The sequence below is a fragment of the Cydia splendana genome, chromosome 3, assembly GCF_910591565.1.
Source record: "Cydia splendana chromosome 3, ilCydSple1.2, whole genome shotgun sequence".
NCBI classification, from domain to species: Eukaryota; Metazoa; Arthropoda; class Insecta; order Lepidoptera; family Tortricidae; genus Cydia; species Cydia splendana.
The window spans coordinates 17,440-37,424 of NC_085962.1; the positions used below are offsets into that span (position 1 = coordinate 17,440).

The following is a 19,985-nucleotide window of genomic DNA, read 5'->3' on the forward strand; positions in this document are numbered from 1 at the left end:
AGGGGAGCCCCAGGCAGCACATTTGGCGTTCAGATCTCCCAGGACCATTATGGGGGAGGGAGCTGCTCCAGCTACCGCCCGTCCGAGCCTCTCCAGGTAGGCCTCGAACTCCCGCAGTGGCCTATTAGGGGAGAAGTAAACACCAACTAGCACAATGTCCCCCAGTTTGGCCACTACATAACCAGAGCCGCAAGACATACTGGAGAGGGGCAGACCACCCATAGCCGGTGCCACTATAGCTACACGTCCATCCCTATCGCCTACCCAGTTTGACTGCGCCGGGACATAGTACGGCTCTGCTACAACAGTCGCAGCAACCTCCCACTCCGCCATGTGTTGGATCATAAGATCTTGTGCACGAGCAGAGTGGTTTACGTTGCATTGGAGTATTTCTAAATCTAGTATTTGTGACATTAAATTTCCATACTTTGTTGTTCCGTCCGATTTTCAGGTACATTCAAAGGGGCGGCCGCTGCGGTAGCTCCAGGACCGGCAGTGCAAGCTTCCTTCCCTCTGATTGGTGGGGGGGTGCAAGCTTGCCCGCCCATCACATGTCCCGCCTTTAGTCCGGCGTGGTGGCATACAGCACACCAGGGGGCCAACGCAGTGCAGTCTTTGCTCTTGTGGCCTGGTTTGCTGCACCTGTAGCACCAGTTGCCTCTATCCACCGGAGACGGGCACAGAGGCCTCGTATGTCCCGTCCCCATGCAGCGGTAACAGCGTAAAGGTAGCTGTTCCAGGGCCTCCACACGCGCCGCTGACCACCCGAGCATAATGCGTCCTGCTGTGACAACCACTTTAGCCGCTGTTAGTGGACAGCGTAAGATGACTGAGCCGGACCCATTTACTGCCATTCTTATTGCCCCAACCGTCACTTGCTCCTCTTTACAATTACCTCTGGTGGCAACCTCCTTTTTTATGATCTCCGGGGTGACGGACTCGTTAAACCCGGAGATCTTAATTTCTGCCTTTTTTATTGGCCGGTACACGTCTGCCACATCTCCTACAAGATCTCGGAGTCGGTCTGCCAGGTTGTCAGCCGCCTGATTGCTCTGCGCTCCGGGGACCTCAATGATTCGCGCCCCTGTGGCCGACTTGCGCACTTTGAGGTGATCAACTCCAAGTTCCGCCAATTTTAGCGTGGTGGCCTTTTCCATGACCGTCCTGTAGTCGGTTTGAGCATCAGGTTTAAGAGCCACCACGACCGCCGCCATATTTGGGGCCACTAGTTTTGTGGCCGTCGTCTTTTTTTTGGGGGCTGTGCCCCTGGTCAGAGTCCGCTGCTGTTGGGGCTGGGGAGGGGCAGAGCCTTTGCCCTTGCCCTTGTTCTTCTTGACCACCGTGGTCCAACTATCCTGTGGGGGTGCAGGCGGTGGCACACTCGGCCGAGCCATTCCCCTTTGCTCCCTGGCAGCAGGGACCGCCGGCTGGGATTTTTTGGCCCTTGGTGCAGGTACAGGTCTGGCTTTGACCTGCCCAGCCGGCGTCGGCGGCAGCTGGGTCAATTCAGCCACTCGGGACGCCCCCCCTGATGTTTTACTAGTCGCCGTTTGGGAGGCCGGCTGAGATGCCCCTTTGTTTCTCTTTTTCGGCCTTGGGGCACTAGGCTCATCGTGTTGGTGTTCCGTCTCTTCCAAGTCCTGGGGCATCCTCTTATCGGAGGCCAGTGGAGGCCGCAGGATAGTTTCAGGCAGGAGGCGATGTTCAATGCCCTCTATGCGAGCGTTGATTTTATCCCCTAGGGTAATGGTCATCTCCCTTTTGAGTTTCCCCAGGCTTGCATCCATTAATGTGGTCATCTCCTGCATCAACCTTGTCATAGTGATCTCCCCAGTAGGCTCCGCAGGAAGGCTCGGAGCCAGTGATTGTCGCTCCGAGAACGCCCTTCGCAGTGCTTTGGTCTCGATCTGGAGCTGTGCTAGCTGCTCTCTCATTCTCTTGTTGTCCGCTCTTAACGAGCGGACAATCTCCGTCTCTTCCAAGGAGTCCGCTACTTCAATCAGTTCCCTACATGCTCTGTTTATGCTGCCCCATACACTTCCTTTTAGGTTGCTGCTTTTCGCTGCCTCCTCCATTACCGTTTTTGCGCAGCGTCGCACCAGTGCCACAGGGTCTCCCCTAGCGCTGTTACTCTGTTCTTCGTCAGCGCTGGGTCTCTGGGCTGTTGTCTCCGGCGATACCAACGGTGAGGCACCACCACGTCCCTTGTGTGGAGTATAGTTGGCCTCCTTTCCGGGCTCCATCTCCAACTCTTCATATTCCATCTCCTGAAGGCGGGCTTTTGCCTCATGGAGGCCAACATAGGCCCCCTTTGCCCGCCCTCTTTTTGCGGTGCTCTTCTTTCGCTCAGGAGCGTCTTCGTCACTGTTGCGTTTCGGCCTTTTCAGGTTAGCCTCCTGTATCTCCATGAGCGAGACATTCTCCTCTGAGCTGTCTTCATCGGGTGAGGAGGCCCCTGACAAGCGCTTCTCGCCGTCCTCTGTCAACCAGAATCGGGATCTGGGTCTGTTCTCTGGGGAAACTGTCGGGGAGGGTGAGCGTGAATCCACCCCTCTTTCCCCCATGTATCCCCTTTCTCTTACTTTTTGTGACTCATCACCAGAGTTTTCCCTGCCGTTATCCTTGCTTGGGCAAGATTTCCCCCTTTTTTCCTCATTCTTTTCTTCACCTGTCCTGGTGACCTGTCCTGGTACCTCTCCCTTATCCTTCTTGTTATCTTTTTTCCTCCTACTTTGCCTGCTATTAGGTCGACTCCGGGTCCCTGCACTTGATGAGCACTCCGATATCTCACCGTCCGATGGAGGCGCCGTCGACTTCGTTGCTTCCTCTTGAGCTTTCTTAGTGGCTGATCCACGAGTGAACCGTCCCTTAGTATCTCGCGTTGGCGAACCGCCACCCCTTAGTCTCAAAGTGCCCTGCTCTGAGCACTCTTCAGAACTCATTTCCGGGCCACTTGCGTCAACCGTCCCATCCAGGCGTCGAACCCGCACTCGGGAAACGCCACCGTCCCTATCTTTTTCCGCGCCTGTAGCGCCCACCATACTATCTTCAAGGTTTGTTTTGTTTATTGAATTATTTGCCATTAGATTCCCACGAGAAGGGGAGAACATAAAACTCCACAGGGGCAGAGATCCCCGTACCCAAACTGTGGCCCTATATACACTGTGAGGTCGGGCGGTATCACAGGATTGGCCACTAGTGACTGATGCACACCCCAGCCGCTCTAAAGAGAGCACCCCCGCACGGTGAACCGCCATGCGAGGGATTGTGGTTTTTTATTGAGGTTATCTCCTCTTGACCCGGCCGACCAAGGCAAGGCCCTCGGTCCCATCAAAGGCTGCTAGACATGGCAACAACACCTTATCATTTGGGATAACGAGTTTGTGACGGTGGCCGGAGCCTGTCCACCCGGTTTCTGCACTGAAAGCGGGCAAACCCGTCCTGCTCTTGGTAGTGTCCCTCACTCTTCGCCTGCCCGGTATGGGTAGCCCTGTCCGGTATAGCCTAGGAGATCACGGAGACACTTCAAGAACACCCATCCCCCCCCCCCCCGGGATACCCCCGGGTGTCGGGTTATTGGCAGCACCGGTAAGCAATCCCACGCAGGAGATCACTTACCGTTGCCCCCAGGGCGCACCAGCCATGAACCATTCCCTTGACTGCAAATCCGCAAGGATTAACAGAAATTGGAATGGCCCAGACCCTCGTGGAGGTTACCCGACCTAGCGCCCCAACCTAACCTAACCTAACCTAACCTAACCTAACCTAACCTAACCTAACCTAACCTAACCTAACCTAACCTAACCTAACCTAACCTAACCTAACCTAACCTAACCTAACCTAACCTAACCTAACCTAACCTAACCTAACCTAACTCAAAACCTAACCTAACTCAAAACCTAACCTAACTCAAAACCTAACCTAACTCAAAACCTAACCTAACTCAAAACCTAACCTAACTCAAAACCTAACCTAACTCAAAACCTAACCTAACTCAAAACCTAACCTAACTCAAAACCTAACCTATCAAAACCTAACCTAACTCAAAACCTAACCTAACTCAAAACCTAACCTAACTCAAAACCTAACCTAACTCAAAACCTAACCTAACTCCGAACCTTACCTAACCACTGTAATTGCGAAATTACCACATGAATCCGAGGAAAATTTTAATAGCGCCATTTATCTTATGCTTGCATTTATTGAATACTGCCATCTACCCGTAACACCAAATATTACTTTAAATTTTGCGTGTATTTTGATACAACCGCAAACTTAAACGCGACGTTTGCATACGTTTTATGAAACGATTCCGAAAGACATTTTTATGAATACCACCAGCGCGAAATGAATTTTTGATTTTTAATGGTCAATAGCTCATAAGTATTTCGTACATTGTGATCACTTGTAAAGGCCCTGATCGACGGGCGAGTAAAACCGCGGTTTTGCGGCTCATCGGTAATGCTAGCCGTTGTATCATTGCAATACCGCGGTATTATAAATATCGACGAGCCGGGCTCGTCGCTCGTCAAGTAATTAATAGGTATGGTTAATAAGTTAAATGTATGTAACAAATCGTAAAGATAAATATAGTTTATTATACAAGTAGGCATATTAGGTACAATGCGCTAATGAACGTCAAATAAAGCTACACCGGCTCCAACCCTATAGTCCCTGCACCTCTGCCTCGAAAAGATTTAAAAGTACTTATACTTACACCTGCAAAAGACGGTTGCAAAAAACTGAGAGCCGACCACACCAAGCAACACAATCACCTTCCACATGGTGTCACACCACAGACAGCGTGTGCCGGCGCTTCGATGCCACTTTCCTCTTTAAGTATACTTATGCATCGCATCATAAGTGACTTGCTTTACATATACATAAACATATACATATATGTACATTTTGCACTTGTGTCCACAATGGAATTAAAATCGACTCAACCAATTTAAGAAGGCTCCGTTTCCATACATACTACTAACAATCAGTTACCCTCTTAAGTCAGTCGAATTATCATTCATAACCTAACAAGTGCTATAATAATAGGTATAATGAAAAAGCACGCGTGTTCAATATTTAGGATTTGAGCCTAAAAGCGGTTCAATAACTTCCACGTTACGAGCAAGTGTGTTGAAAAATAAATAAATCCTTTGTTATTGAAAATAATAAAAGCTGTTAGCGCACCATCTGTGGTGATCCTTTAATCATAATCATAATATCATTTATTGCACCATGGTAAGAAATTGTTACAAAAAATACAAAGTACCTATATAAGTACCTAAGTATCACATGGACCCCAGAAGGGTGTTGCTAACATTTTCTTAATCTAAGTGTTAATAAGATTACATACTACTATACGTACTAACTTTGTAACATGAACAAGCCTTACAATAACGGTAGGTATATCAAAATTATATTACTTATGAAAAATATCATCAAGAAATTCTGTAACTGAGTAGTATGTTTTTTCAGCAAGGAATGATTTCAACTTTCTTTCGTATGTTGCATCTCTTTCCTCTGCTTTTATATATTTTGGGATGTGATTATAATATTTTATTGCTGCATAATGAGGGCTTTTCCGATATAAGTATTTCAAGATTTGGGACAGGTTGCTCAAGCTTATTTTTTAGTCTTTTGTTTGGTAGCTCTCTGAATAAGTTAATATTTTTCTGACATACATGCCCAATTCAAAAATATATACCTGTAGATGGTAGAGTGAGTATACCAAGTTTAATAAAATGAGGTTTGCAACTATCCGTATTTCAAATTCCCATTAATACACGAATGAATTGCATCACAAATAAGTCGTGTGCATCTGTACTGTTACCCCATGTTAAGATCCCATATCGTAACCATGATTTTGCAAAGGCATAGTAGGCGGTTAGAGCTGTTGTTAAGTTTGAAGTTTTACGAAGCGTAAAAAGTCCATATAGAAACTAGGATATCTTTAAACTCTTTGTTTATGATAAGAATATGTAGGTATTGTAGGTACCTACTTGTTGGTAGCAAACTAATGGTAAGATTTTTTGTTAAAGCTATAAATGCTGTTTCAGTTACGGGTCAAGGAGGGAAAAACAAAAACTATAAGGTATATGTATCTAGCTCAATTTGTACTTGGACAACATGAATTTGGATTTTGAAATAACAAAAACTGCAATAAACAGATTCTTAAAACCTTTGTAATGTAACTATATAACTATAATCTAACTCCTTTCCGTGAGTATATTAAGCAGTCTCGTTAAACTCTCGTATCTTATATTATATTAACCATGGGTAGGTAAGTACAGAGTGGGCCAAATACTTTGCACTTTTTAAAAATTCATAAAAATAATACTCTATAAATTTTATTGTCTTTAATTTTTTTCAGCCTAACAACAATTTAATGTTATTTATTTTTTAACAAATTACATCATCCACATGACCTCCGTCGGCGCCGGCACTCCTGCAATCGACTGTGTGAACTTTGGAAAACTCGCTGACTTGCGTAGGGGGATCGCGCGTACCTCACCGTGAATGTTTTGGTTTAATTGAGGTATTTTCGTCAGTTTATAAAGGTACAGTACCACTCGATTCTTTAGATATCCCCTAAGAAAAAAAAACGAAAGGTGTAAGCTCTGGGCTTTTTGGAGAGTAGAAGGACCTTTGCGAGAAACAAATTTGTTGCCAAATTTTGACTGCCAGTAAACTCATGTTCGACATAAGGAATGGGGGTTCCCCTCATCTGGCATAATATTGTTTGTCAGAAATACACTTCGCATAACATAGGGGCTATTCATAAATTACGTCATTTCAAATTAGGGGGGGGGGGGTCTGGACATCGGATGACGGTAGCATGAAGTAGGAGGAAATGGGGTCATTTGAAGCATGATTTTTGGATGATGATAGGGGGGGGGGGGTCAAAAATCGTCAAAAATCGATGACGTAATTTATGGACAGCCCCATATATCGCAGAAACACTTTTAGACGAATGATAATTTTGCATAACTATGACTTGGCATTACTATTACTACGCATACAATACATTTTGCAGCATATTATTTAGCAGAAGATTACTTTCGCCGACTTTAGTGTAGCATAATTTTATGTACCATAACCATCCTGCAGCATACTTTTATTATGGCATAGTGATATTTTCTGCTATTACAAGAAAAGTGGGTTAAGTTAAGCAAGAACCGCGACCCCAACAAAATTGAACCTGTGCCAGAAAAGAAGGTTATATTAGGTTGGAACTGCGGCCTCCTATAAAAACGAACGGCTGCCGGAAAATTAGGTTAGGTTAGGTTAGAACTCCAACCCACTACAAAAACGAACAGTTGCCAGAAAAGTAGGTTAGGGGTCATCCATTAGTTACGTCACACGTTTAGGGGGAGGGAGGGGGTCAAGAAAATGTGACATATTGTGACATGGGGGAGGGGGGAGACACAAACTTTGTGACGTCACTTTAACTTCATCAGTAACCGAATTTTTTTTTAAATTATTTTATTCGCTGTACATTTAAATAACAAGTTTTTAAAACGATAATCGTTTTTATTCTTTTAATTTTCTTTCCTAAGCAGTTTTGGGTTATAAAATTACTAATATTTATATCGTCAAAAATATTTTGATAAAATATTAATAATACTTAGGTACTTACTTAATTCGATTTGGCGACTTCGTAGAAAAAATGTGACGTCACACTAGGGGGGAGGGATTTGCCAAATGTGACCAAATGTGACAAGGGGGGGGGGGGGTCAAAAAACCTAGAAATTCATGTGACGTAATTAATGGATGACCCCTTAGGTTAGTTTAGAACTGCGACCTCATACAAAAACGAACGGCTGCGGGCAAAGTAGGTTAGGTTAGAACTGCGACCTCAACAAAAACGAACACATGCCAGAAAAATAGATTAGGTTAGAGCATAATATTAAGGTAGGTACCTATCTTTAGATTATGAAATTTATTTCATAGCTCTATCCGTCTGTATGTGACCTCTTCACGCTTATATCGCAAAAGTGATTTACGAGTTGATGGAATTTGGTATGCAGACAGTTTGAGACCCGTGGAAGGACAAAGGGTAGTTTTATTTAATCCTTAATACCATTCCTCGTAGACGAAGACTCAACTTGATGACTTAATGCCACCGAAATATTATGCAATACATTTATCTGCGAAAACAATATTCGTTTAAAAGGCTATTATGATCATCAACAGTATGCCAAAACATGGTTCTGGATTTTAAAACTCTGCGAAATGATTGTATGCTAAATGATATATGCGAAAGGTAATTCTGCCAAACGACATTTCTGCCAAGTAACATTATGCAATACAAAAATATGTCAAAAAACTTTCTGCAACACATTAGTAAACCAAGGAATGGTGCCCCATCTTGTTGCGACTATGGCCTGCTATTATATCCTTCAAATTCATGCAACTGTGGAACCAAAACTCTCACGTCATCTTCACGTATTGGACTGAATTTGCAGTACCTAACGTTACTTATTTCCTTAATTATTTTGAACTTAGGCCCAGACCTTAGACCTTGTGTTTTTTTCTGTGGGGATGTCTGAAGAGTCAAATGTACCTTAGTAAACTGATGACAATACCCCAATTAAAACAAAATATTGACGATAAGATAGCCATGATTCCCCGCAGCATGTGTCAGCAAGTTTTTCAAAGTTTTTATAGTCGATTTCAGGAGTGCCAACGAGACGAATATGATGTAATTCGATCCATCTGCATTAAATATGCATCTGCAAAAAATAGGCTCAAATTGTTGTTAGAAAGGATAAATGATTTTAAGAATAAGTATCTTGTATAGTTTTATTTCTGTCAATGTTTCAAAAGTGCAAAAAATTTAGGCCCACCCTGTATGACAATAATTTTACATTACTATTACTAGTGGGTCTGTGAGCTATAGACCTCGCGAGCAGAGCTTTAAATTACATGGTGCTAAGAGCTTTAAATATAGTAAATAAAAAAAAAACAATACGAAATTTAAGTGTAAAAAAATAATAAAAGTTATATCCCAGCATACAAATACTGGGGATCGAACCCAGACTCTCTGTGCAAACAAAAAAAGCAAACGTTTACAAATTCTTAGATAAGCTGACGAAATTTAGCTAATCATTCTCAAGTTAAAATTAGTTAAAATTAAATATCTCAATACCTCCGAAACAAGTGAAATAAATTTTCTGAATTTTTGGCCATTTAATCTATAAACATATCTCAAAAAGAAAAAAACTCTTATGAAATCGACACGACTATTTGTTTAGGAGCGAGGTATCACGACTCCGCCATTTTTTAAAATTTCCAAAAACTGGATTGACATAAAAAAAATATTTAATCATAGAATCTGGTCACAAAATTTCAAGAGAATCGGTTGAGAATTGTGACCTGTAGAGGAGAACATCCGGACGGACATACGAAAGCAAAATGCCCGAGTCAAAACGTAGACCTTCGCTACGCTTCGGTCAATTAATATCAGTCATAAGGTACTCTGGATAGTGGAAATAGACTCCCCTAAGGATCACCACTACACCCGTTCGTAGTCCATATCTCACAGTACCCCGTGATTAAATAAACGTCACTTTTTAACACCGTTTCAATAGAAACAGACACTATTCGATCGATCTATCCTAAACCGGTCTGGCCTAGTGGGTAGTGACCCTGTCTGTGAAGCCGATGGTCCCGGGTTCGAATCCTGGTAAAGGCATTGGGGGACTCAGACAACGATATATATAATATATAAATACTTAAATACATAGAAGACAACCATGACTCATGAACAAATATCTGTATCATCATACAAATATTTGTTCCTGAGTCATGGTTGTTTTCTATGTATTTAAGTATTTATATATTATATATATCGTTGTCTGAGTACCCACAACACAACCCTTCTTGAGCTTACCGTGGGGCTTAGTCAATTTGTGTAAAAATGTCCTATAATATTTATTTATTTTATCTATCATCATACTCCGACACATTTTCAACCGACGAAAAAAACGGAGGAGGTTCTCAAGTCGACGCGTATATTTTTTTTTTAATGTATGACCACGCATAACTTTTTACAGAGATGTTCGATTTTGATAATTGTTTTTTTATTGGGAAGGGTATACCCCGAAGTTGGTCCCATATAAATTTGGGAAAAAAAATCCAACCTTAAGGGTAGGAAAATAGGGGATGATTGATTTTTTCATTCACCGATTGTAACGTATGGATACGCATAACCATTTACAGAGTAGTCGTAATAATAATAAAAATTTGGAAAAAAATCCTACCCTAAGGGTGGGAAAATAGGGGTAATTTATTTATATTACAGAACAAAATAATAGTTAAAGTAGGATTATTAATATAACAGTTAATAGCTAAAGCAAGGTAGGTAGCTATTTTAAAAGTAATCAAAAATTAAGCATGTAATAATTTGTATAAATTATAGCCACAGAAAATTTAAAATAAAAACGTTTTAACAAAAAAAATAACCGCCGAAAAAAAAACTAAAAGGAAATAAAAAAACCGGCACTAACACGAAACGAGTCGACCAACAAAAACAATAGCGCACTGAAAAGAAAAAAATAATTATTTTGTCTTCAATAACGCAAGTGAATACCTATGAACTATGTATATACATACTTCTGAAATCAATCACACAAATCTGCGTATTTATATATTTACAATCTGTTATTTTTGGAGTCGGTGCCAGCCTCAAACAAACTTGAGCACCTTAGTGAAGCACCTGCAAAGACCACTTTTCAATTGTAGTTTGTCGATAAACGATTGTCATCTCGGCTATGCCTATGCAAGGGGATCTTCAGTTAACGCTATTGGGCGCAGCGCAGCACTGCATCCATCGAAAGGTACCATATATCATCCCACAAGCACCAAAGCATTGGCAGAACACTTGACGTCCCCATCAACGTTCGCCTCGTGGATACTGTCATCATCATCATCGGCCCAGCGCGTGCCGTAGTAGCGCGTGTAGTAGCGCTCCTTGCAGTAGAGTAGCGCCGCGAAGGTGGCCAGGAAGGCCAGGTTAGCGCACACGTACGTCTGTACGCTGATCACTGTGGGCTCGTCGTCTGAAACATACATTAGGTAACAAAGAGAATTAAGTAATAAAAAAACAACGGGTTGCACTCCGGGAGTGCCGGCAGAAGCGAAAACAATGACATTGTAACAGTTTTTCGATCAGGTCAGATGTCCGTCTTACGTCTTACGAATCTTACGGTCACGCGTGGCATGACCTCTCCCGAGTTTTAACATTTTTTCCCCATCACAAAAAGTGCACAGCGCCGCTAAAGAAGTTTTCACTTCAAATACACAATTATGATGTAGAATTAACATTGCTCGCCGAACACGCCTGACCTGTTTATTGATTGTAGAAATATAAAGAGTAGGTATGCAACCTTCAAGATTGTTTCTGTCGAATTTTGGGGTTGCCATGTACCTACGGAGTCTTTCATTGCCATAGCACAAAAAATGCGAGATAAAAGCTACGGTAATGGAACTGCTGCCGTATGCAGTATGCAGTGTTTATAATTTTGAGATTCAGAATGCTCTTGGATTGCTTAATTAAATATGCACAATCAAAAAATCACGACAGTGATTAATTAAATATTGAATCAAGTGTTATCGATATGAAGCAATTTCTAAATCATAATGACAAAAGTGACTCCTCCTCGACGTTATTAATTAAAAGCGTCAGAGGCATTTCATCACCTTGGGAACTTTCATTACTTTCATACGACGCCGCGCTGTCTCCTTCCCTCACTGTGACCTCTCTGTTTGGCGCAGCATTTGTCGGAGCCACATCTTCGAGGGATCTTGCATACGACAACGTCACGCTGTCTTCTTCCCTCCTCGTATTTTCTCTGTATCTCCCTACCACTCTCAGTTCCACCATCTTGTTGGGCTGCGGTACTTGTGGGCGAGATGACGACGAGGGGTAGAAGACGCACGTCCAGGGCCCCGAGTACGCGGGCGTTGCGTTCACAGTGATCTTGCATGATTTCACGGCCGCATTGTAAAAAACTCTGAAAAAGTTTCATTCAAATTTAAGTAAAATGTACTTATTTTCGTTTTATTGAAAATGTGTTTTGGTTCGCTATTAGCCACACACATGCTTCGGCATTTTACAACTTCATTAGCCGGCCTCACAAGTTCTAGGCTGTGAACTGATCAGATTTTAACTACACTAAATATGGTATGGTATGTTCAGGTAAGTCAGAATGTAATACCATAAAATAGTTTTAGTCCCAAACCCAAAACTAAGCTACCTTTAAAGCTTACTTCTTTACTGAACGTCTGAGATACCTAAGTGGTAGTGGTAGACCTATAGTAAATGTAGCCGTGGAATCATCTACAACTTACAAGAGATCCGCTACTTCGGGATGTATGAACTCACACCCGATGAGGAGCACTTCGCTCTCGCACACAATGTCCGCGCTCTCTCCTGCTTCTGCCACGATAATGTCAGCCTCGTCAGACTTTACGGTCCTGTAACCTGATGCAACCATATTTAAAATGGAACTCCTTGTCTAATAAAAACGACACAGGGGCATTTTAGAAAAGTGTCGTGTACGTGATGCCATCTTTGAACACTTCTGAAAAAGCTATGAAGCCGACATTTGGCATGATAACGTATGATAACAGCCTTAAATTCAACGGTACCTACTTAAATAATACCTACAGTTTTCTGCCGGTTATTATATAAAATCAACTGTACGTGTCACACACTCCTGACAAAGTACCAAGACCTTTTTGTGGAATGCCCCTTCTACTACATCCATGGATGTAAGTAAAAAGAGGTAGATATGGTACCAGGCGCACGATCGTGAGCCATCAAATATAGGTTCCGGAACCTATATTTAGTTAGTCGTATGGGTGACGCCAACCTGTCAAGTTGTCAAAATCGTTGGATCAAATTTTAGTTTTGTCAACTATGAACGTCACACGTCTACATAAATAAAAGGTCATTGACTACATCGTAATATGTATATATTAGTCCATGTAAAGAATTACCGCAAATGTTACTGACAAAGTGGGCCTTTATCGTGATTATAGTTAGGTTTGATACCTTTCATGGATATATGTCGATTGTAGAAGATACGTACTGAAGTTAAAAAAATAGAACATGACAAAGTAAATGGAAAAAAACTTACCATGAATCTTAGAAGCCGGGAACATACACAAATAAACAAACACAAATAGCGCGTACATTTTCTAATTCTATCTACTAAACTAAATAAACCTAAATAGGTAATTGAAATTAAATCTAAAGATGTGTTCGCTCTTGCGAATAAATATTATTATGAAGTGAGATTTGCAAAGAACATAATAATTTTATTATCTATCGCTCCATTCGCTCCATATTGGTAGATGTGGTGCCATATTGTTTAATTGTTTGTAAACATTCACACAATCGCATTATATGTACCTACTTATCTAAAGTTTCACGAGAACACATATACCTGCGTCACGTTTGATAGTGATGAATTATTTGCTTGAATTAAAGTAAAATATTGGCGAGATGTGTATTACTATCGTCTTATTACGTCATTTGATAAGATTACAAAAATCAGCTGAAGGTATTTTTTTTGCGGACACATTAGAAATATTAGAATAGAATAAGTAGAACACCTATGCCGAATTTTTTTATAACAACCATCGATGCAGCGGATGAACTGGCCAGGAAAGGTTCAGAAACACCGGCACATGGACCCGAACCCATCATACCCCTACGAGTATCCTCATACCAAACCAGCTAAACCAACATCACAAACAACTGCACAATAAATAAGCACTGAGCTGAAATGAACACATGTGATGTAGGCAGACTAAAGAAATTCTACCGGAACAAAACTACAAGCTCACCATCAAAATACTACTGAAAACAAACACCCAGACACCAACTACGCAAAATAGTAGGATTAATTACATGGACATAACATAACACACTAAACAAACACCTACATACCTACTTAATATGGGTAAAACAGACCGCTCCATCATATGCAGAGCGTGCATGGAAGAAGAGGAAACAGCAAAACATATCCTCCTACACTGTAAACAGGTAGTAGTATACAGGAACCAATACCTCGGGACTCCGTGCACACTGAAGGAGGCAGTTAGCACCCTGAAGACACTGCTAGGTTTCATGGAGGAGCTGGGGTGGCTAGCGTAGCGCTACCTCATTTTCACGTAAAATAGGCACAATGGTTGACGATTTGCGGAAAATGCCCAGGAAAAATAACCATCGCCTTTATTTAGTTTATCTGAACGTAAGTTGAGCTAGATTTGAATTACTTAAATTGGGAATATGCGAATATAATAAATGAACATAGACTATAGTTAATATTCAAAATGCATGGTCAAGTACGTACAATTTGTGAAAATGCCCCGCAAAATGAGAAGTGTTGTTTGACTGCTATGTATCTGGTTGCGGTACCGCACCTCTTAAACGGGTGAACCGATTTGGATGCCTTTTTTTATTTAAATTAATAGTATGTAAAAGTTTACAAGCCGATGAGTACCTTTTCATACATATCGTGGACCGTGGACCAAATATAGGTAAAAGAGCGGAGCGTATAGATAACTGGATTTATCGCATTTATTATCGTGGGGTCAGGAAGCCAATAAACTAAGTTCACGATAATATCATTCTTAACACAATGCCGTAAACTGCACTACCTACTTTTTCCATAGGGTAAATATTTTATTAGAACTTAAGTAAAAATTGCATAATAGGTCTAAATTAATTATTACTTATATAAATATTATGCTAATATGTTAGTTAGAGTGCAGCGGCTCCACTCTTCAGTGCGCTCTTACCCCCTTATTCATAAACCTTTACGGGCCTGATTACATTAAATTATGTTTTATCCCTTTCTTACAAATACATACTTAAGTCAAAATAAGGACAAACGATTATTAGCTAATTGAGGTTTCATTAATAGATTAACACCGTTATTCATAAGCGCGCTACAAACCTCAATTAGTTAATAATCATTTGTCTTTATCTGTCATTTTGACTTATGTAAGTTATATATTTGTCAGAAAGGGATAAAATATAATTTAAGTAAATCAGGCCCGTAAAGTTTCATGAGTAAGGGGGTTAATCTTCGAGCAACACGGAAGGGAGGCGGCATTCGCACTATTTCCCCTCTGCCGAGGTACAAGATTAGCGCGTCCATGGTCTAATAAAACATGGTCTTCCATTCCCAGAGTGACACGCGATTACGTCACAATAACATTGCCACTTTATTTCAACATAACATGTTACATGGGTACATTATACCTATGGTTAATAAGTTAAAATATTTCTTTATAATTTTATAATTTTCATTTATATGTATTTTAGCTTAAATTTTACAATAACACGTCATTTTTAATTACTCGTTAGCAATATCTTCCGATTCACGAAAGAAATTTCAGACTTTCGGGTAATTCTGTTTATACTACTGGCAACACAGGATAGCGCTGTGGACATTTGACAATTCGGATCTAGATAACTTCATGCCCTGACCGTCATCCTTGTCGAACGCGTGTTAATTGTTATTTCCTTCTCGCTCAGTGTCAGCAGTCGCAGTGTTTTCCAAACTTTTCACGTCGTAAGCTTGGTAATTAATGTGTAACTGTGAATTAGTTTTTTAAACGTTTGTCTTGTATAGATAAATAAAGTTTAATTTAATACATTAGATTTGTTTTATTTTACTATGTTTCTACATAAATAACTTAAAATTAATGCCGTTAAAATAATTTTCACCGTTGGTTAAAATTCTCCCACATTTCAAAGTTTGAGAACCTGTAAACAGCATGATGACGTAGGCGCGTGTCAGTTAGGTCATACGCGAATCTCGGAATGGAGTACCAGGCGGAGTATATTATTATTATACCATGAGCGCGTCAATCTAATCTAGCGCGGGTAATAAAACTAGTTGCACTTGGATTTTTCACTAGACCGAGTCCAGACGCGCGTGTTAGATAATTAATAACAAAAGAGACCTAGATATAATTTTAACTAATTATTAGGCATTACGAATATTAATAAAAAGTACTTAAACGTATAGTGAATTAATTTTGATAACCGGAAGTACACTTTGTACATTTTAGTTAATAATAAAGTTGTGATGTAATAAATTATAAATAACACTTAGATAAATCTTAAATTAATTATCTGACATTATGAATAGTTATTACAGTAGTTTATAAGTAAATTAATTTGATATTGCTAACCGGAAGTTGTCTTAATTGTCTTGTACAATCTTAGTACGAATGAAGGTGGGGATTTTAGCATAAAAAGGGCTGTCCACCCAGTGGAAGGGGATTCTCGCTCTGACTTTAGCTAGCGACGGAAGTCTGGACGGCTAAACTCCACACCTTCAGTCTATTATTTTACCATCGTGGTCGCATCGTGATACTTTGAAGAAGCTGATTTTATTTAATAAGTGGTGTCCTGGATTTTATCTTGGCGGTGTCAGAATATAATGTGAGTAATATAATAAATGTGTTTTATTCCAAGTATTGTTTTCTTTTTATTCTAAATCTATAGTCATATTCTTATTTAACAGCGTAATTAAATGACCCTAGAATACATTGTTTGCAATGAATATAAAAAATTACCTTACTTTTACTTTATTTGATTTAAAAGTCTTAAATATAATTTACACAGATCTATCCTATTTTTCTATCATCAGAAGTGGGATGGATAAAAAGAGAAATACCTAAGACCACGCCCCTAATTTCTTTTTTCTTTTTTCCTATGTTTACAAGCCATGGAGCCAACTCCAATTCTGGAATCGCTTGTAAAAGCTATTCGCGACGCAGTGACATCAAATCAGCGGCACGATGATGTCGCACTGCCGCTGTACGACCCCGAAAAGAACGACAACGGAGCAGAAGCATGGTGCAGATCAATCGAGAAGCTTGGTGCTGAAATGAAATGGAGCAGCATTCAGCAAGCCGCCAAAGCCGGTAAGGCCCTTCGGGGCTCTGCTTTATTATGGTTCGAGACTTGGGAGCCGGAGACCGAACGGTCTTGGGAAGTTTTGCGTAAAGACATTATAGATTTATACCCTGAAAAAAAGAATCTTTCTGATAGATTGTCTAAAGCTGTTATGTATACTTCCGATTCAGCCGATACCTATTGTGAATACGCTAGGGAAAAGATAAGGTTATTACGTAACACTAAGGTAGCTTTCACGGAATCTCAGTTGATCGAACTTGTATGTGGGGGTATAAGCGAAGTAAATGTAAGGATATCGAGCCTGAATAGTTTGGTAGGTTCAACTCAAGATTTGATAACATTGCTTTCTTCTTATGAGAAGGCGTCGAGGAAAAGACCTTTAGAAACTGTTGCGCAATCGACAAATTCAAATAATTTAAAACGTTTTAAATCAAATAGTAACGATTTACGTAGGGAAGAGAAAGCGTGTTTTCTTTGTGGAAAGAATGGACACCTGATGGTTCGCTGCCCTAAAAATGTTCCTCAGTCCAATAATAAGGAATCGGTGAGTGAAAACATTCAAACGACTAAGACCACTTGTTCTTTTTGTAGCAAGGTGGGTCATTCGTTCGATAAATGTTTTCATCGAGTGGCTTGTACAGTTTGCAAAAAAATGGGCCATTCACCTGATAGATGTTTTCAGCGTACCCAACAGCAAGACAAAAAAAATAATAACACTGAATCTGAATCAAAGTGACTAGACAAGAAACTAACAAAAATTTGTATTAATGACGTTGTAGTAGAATCATTGTTGGACTCTGGAGCTGATTGTAGTGTTATTAAAGAATCGGTGGCGAAACGTCTTGGGTGTTCCTTCTTACCTTGTTCTTTATATTATGATGGTGTAGGCAATGGAAAGCTTCATGTTTTTGCTACAACAAAAGCAACAATTCGGACACATGACGTATGTATAGAATTAAAATTTAATGTAGTTAAGGATGATGATCTTCACTATGACTGTTTAATAGGCCGAAATGCGGTACAGAATGGGAACTTAGCGTTAGTAACGGACTCGACCGGTAGTGTTTTAGTACGAACTAAAAATAATGAGCCACAGCCCCAAGTTTGCTTAATTGAAGATAATTTCGGAATGACTGATCTCTTATTGCGCCTTGAACACTTAGATAAGTCTTTGCAGGATAATGTAGTTGATATTTTAAAAAAATATCCCTCTATTTTTCCGGCAGACGATCATATGAGCACAGTAAAGACAGGCCAACTAAATATTAGATTGAAAAGTGATAAAATAATTCATTATCGGCCCTATCGTATGGCTCCGATTGAGAGGGAGAAGGTACAAAATATTTGTAACGATTTACTTGGTAAAAATATCATACGGGAAAGTGATTCTGAGTTTGCGAGTCCTGTATTATTGGTAAAAAAAGCTGACGGCAGCGACAGATTATGTGTTGACTATAGATCGTTAAATCAAATAATTGAAAAGGAACGGTACCCTCTTCCCCTCATCGAAGACCAGATTGATCGTCTAGGAAAAGCACATTATTTTATCTCCATTGATATGAAAAACGGCTTTTACCAGATTCCTGTAGCACCGGAAGCCATAAAATACACTTCATTTGTTACTAATGATAATCAATACGAGTTTATAAGGATGCCTTTCGGAATATGCAATGGTCCTTCAGTTTTTCAAAAAGCCATAACAAAAGCAGTAAAGCACTTAAAATTTCTTTTAGTCTACATAGACGATCTTTTAATACCTTTTACGACTATTTCAGAGGGACTTGATTATTTAGAACAAACGCTTAAGGCCTTGAATGATGCAGGTTTCACCATCAATATAAAAAAATGTAAATTCTTTGAAACTAGTGTCGAATATTTGGGTAGAACCATATCACATCAAGGTGTTAAGCCGAGTGAAAAAAAGATATCTGCTTTAGTTAATTCCCCTATCCCGGCAAACGTAAAACAGGTTAGGCAATTTATGGGTCTTGCTAGTTATTTTAGGCGTTTCATACCGGAATTTGCTTATCGAACGGCTTGTATAACTAAACTACTACAGAATGACCAAAAGTGGGAATGGGGATCAGAACAACAGGTGGCTCGTGATTATGTAATTGACCATTTGACAAAAGAACCTTTATTAACCATTTTTAATCCAGAATTACCGACGGAATTACATACTGATGCAAGTTCAATAGGCTATGGCGCGATACTTCTACAGAAACATAACGGTTTAAATAAAGTTGTAGCATATTTCAGTAAAAGAACAAGCCCCTGTGAATCTCGATACCATTCCTACGAGTTGGAAACTTTGGCTATATACAATGCTTTAAAACACTTTCGTGCTTACCTTTTGGGAATTACATTTAAAATAATTACTGACTGTAATGCAATTAAATCTACGTTTAATAAAAGAGATATATCTCCACGAGTAGCACGATGGTGGAGTTATATGCAAGATTTTACATTTGAAGTCGAGTACAGGAAAGGCCAGTATGTTAGTCATGTAGACTACCTTAGTCGTAACCCAGAATCTAATGAAAAGTCAGCAGTTATTTCACAAACTGTAAATAATGTAAAGTCGGAAATTTCAAAAACTGAATCTATTAATCTCATAGACTCTCCTCGTTCTTGGTTAGAGACTGCCCAGGATCGGGATCTAGAGACTCAGGCTTTAATTGAAAGAGTACGGTCGGGTGATTTAGATAATAATCAGTACATGATTCAAAATAATATTTTATATTACAAAGCAGATCCCACATCCGCACCGAAATTATATGTACCCAAAGGAAGCAGGTTGAGTATTCTTCGTTTGTTCCATGATGACAATTGCCACGTTGGTTCCGAAAAGACCCTTCAGAAAATATTTGAGTACTTTTGGTTTCCGGGAATTTCTAAATTTGTAAAAAAATATATAGATCACTGTCGAATTTGTATCGAGAAAAAAAGTCATTGTGGACCAAAACAAGGAATGCTGCATCCGATTGATAAAACTCCCATTCCGTTTCATACGATTCATTTGGATTGTACGGGGCCATTT

The 19,985-nt window shown here is 40.2% G+C and overlaps 1 protein-coding gene across 1 annotated transcript; it reads right to left on the reverse strand.

The window, feature by feature from the left end:
* Positions 1-10,848: 10,848 nt before the first annotated feature.
* On the reverse strand, positions 10,849-13,276 carry LOC134806234 (uncharacterized). Its single transcript, XM_063779466.1, has 4 exons — positions 13,143-13,276; positions 12,352-12,484; positions 11,719-12,014; positions 10,849-11,060 (listed from the first exon to the last, which is right to left on the reverse strand). The coding sequence occupies exons 1-4, from the start codon at positions 13,198-13,200 to the stop codon at positions 10,849-10,851; spliced, it is 699 nt and encodes a 232-aa protein (XP_063635536.1). The 5' UTR covers positions 13,201-13,276.
* Positions 13,277-19,985: the final 6,709 nt, after the last annotated feature.

Coding starts and splice junctions, on each gene's coding strand:
- LOC134806234 (XM_063779466.1), bottom strand. CDS start 13,200: ATGTACGCGCTATTTGTGTTTGTTTATTTGTGTATGTTCCCGGCTTCT. Junction 12,485..13,142: donor CCCGGCTTCTAAGATTCATG/GTAAGTTTTTTT, acceptor TGGTTGCATCAG/GTTACAGGACCGTAAAGTCT. Junction 11,061..11,718: donor CAGCGCGGCGTCGTATGAAA/GTAATGAAAGTT, acceptor TGTATGTTTCAG/ACGACGAGCCCACAGTGATC.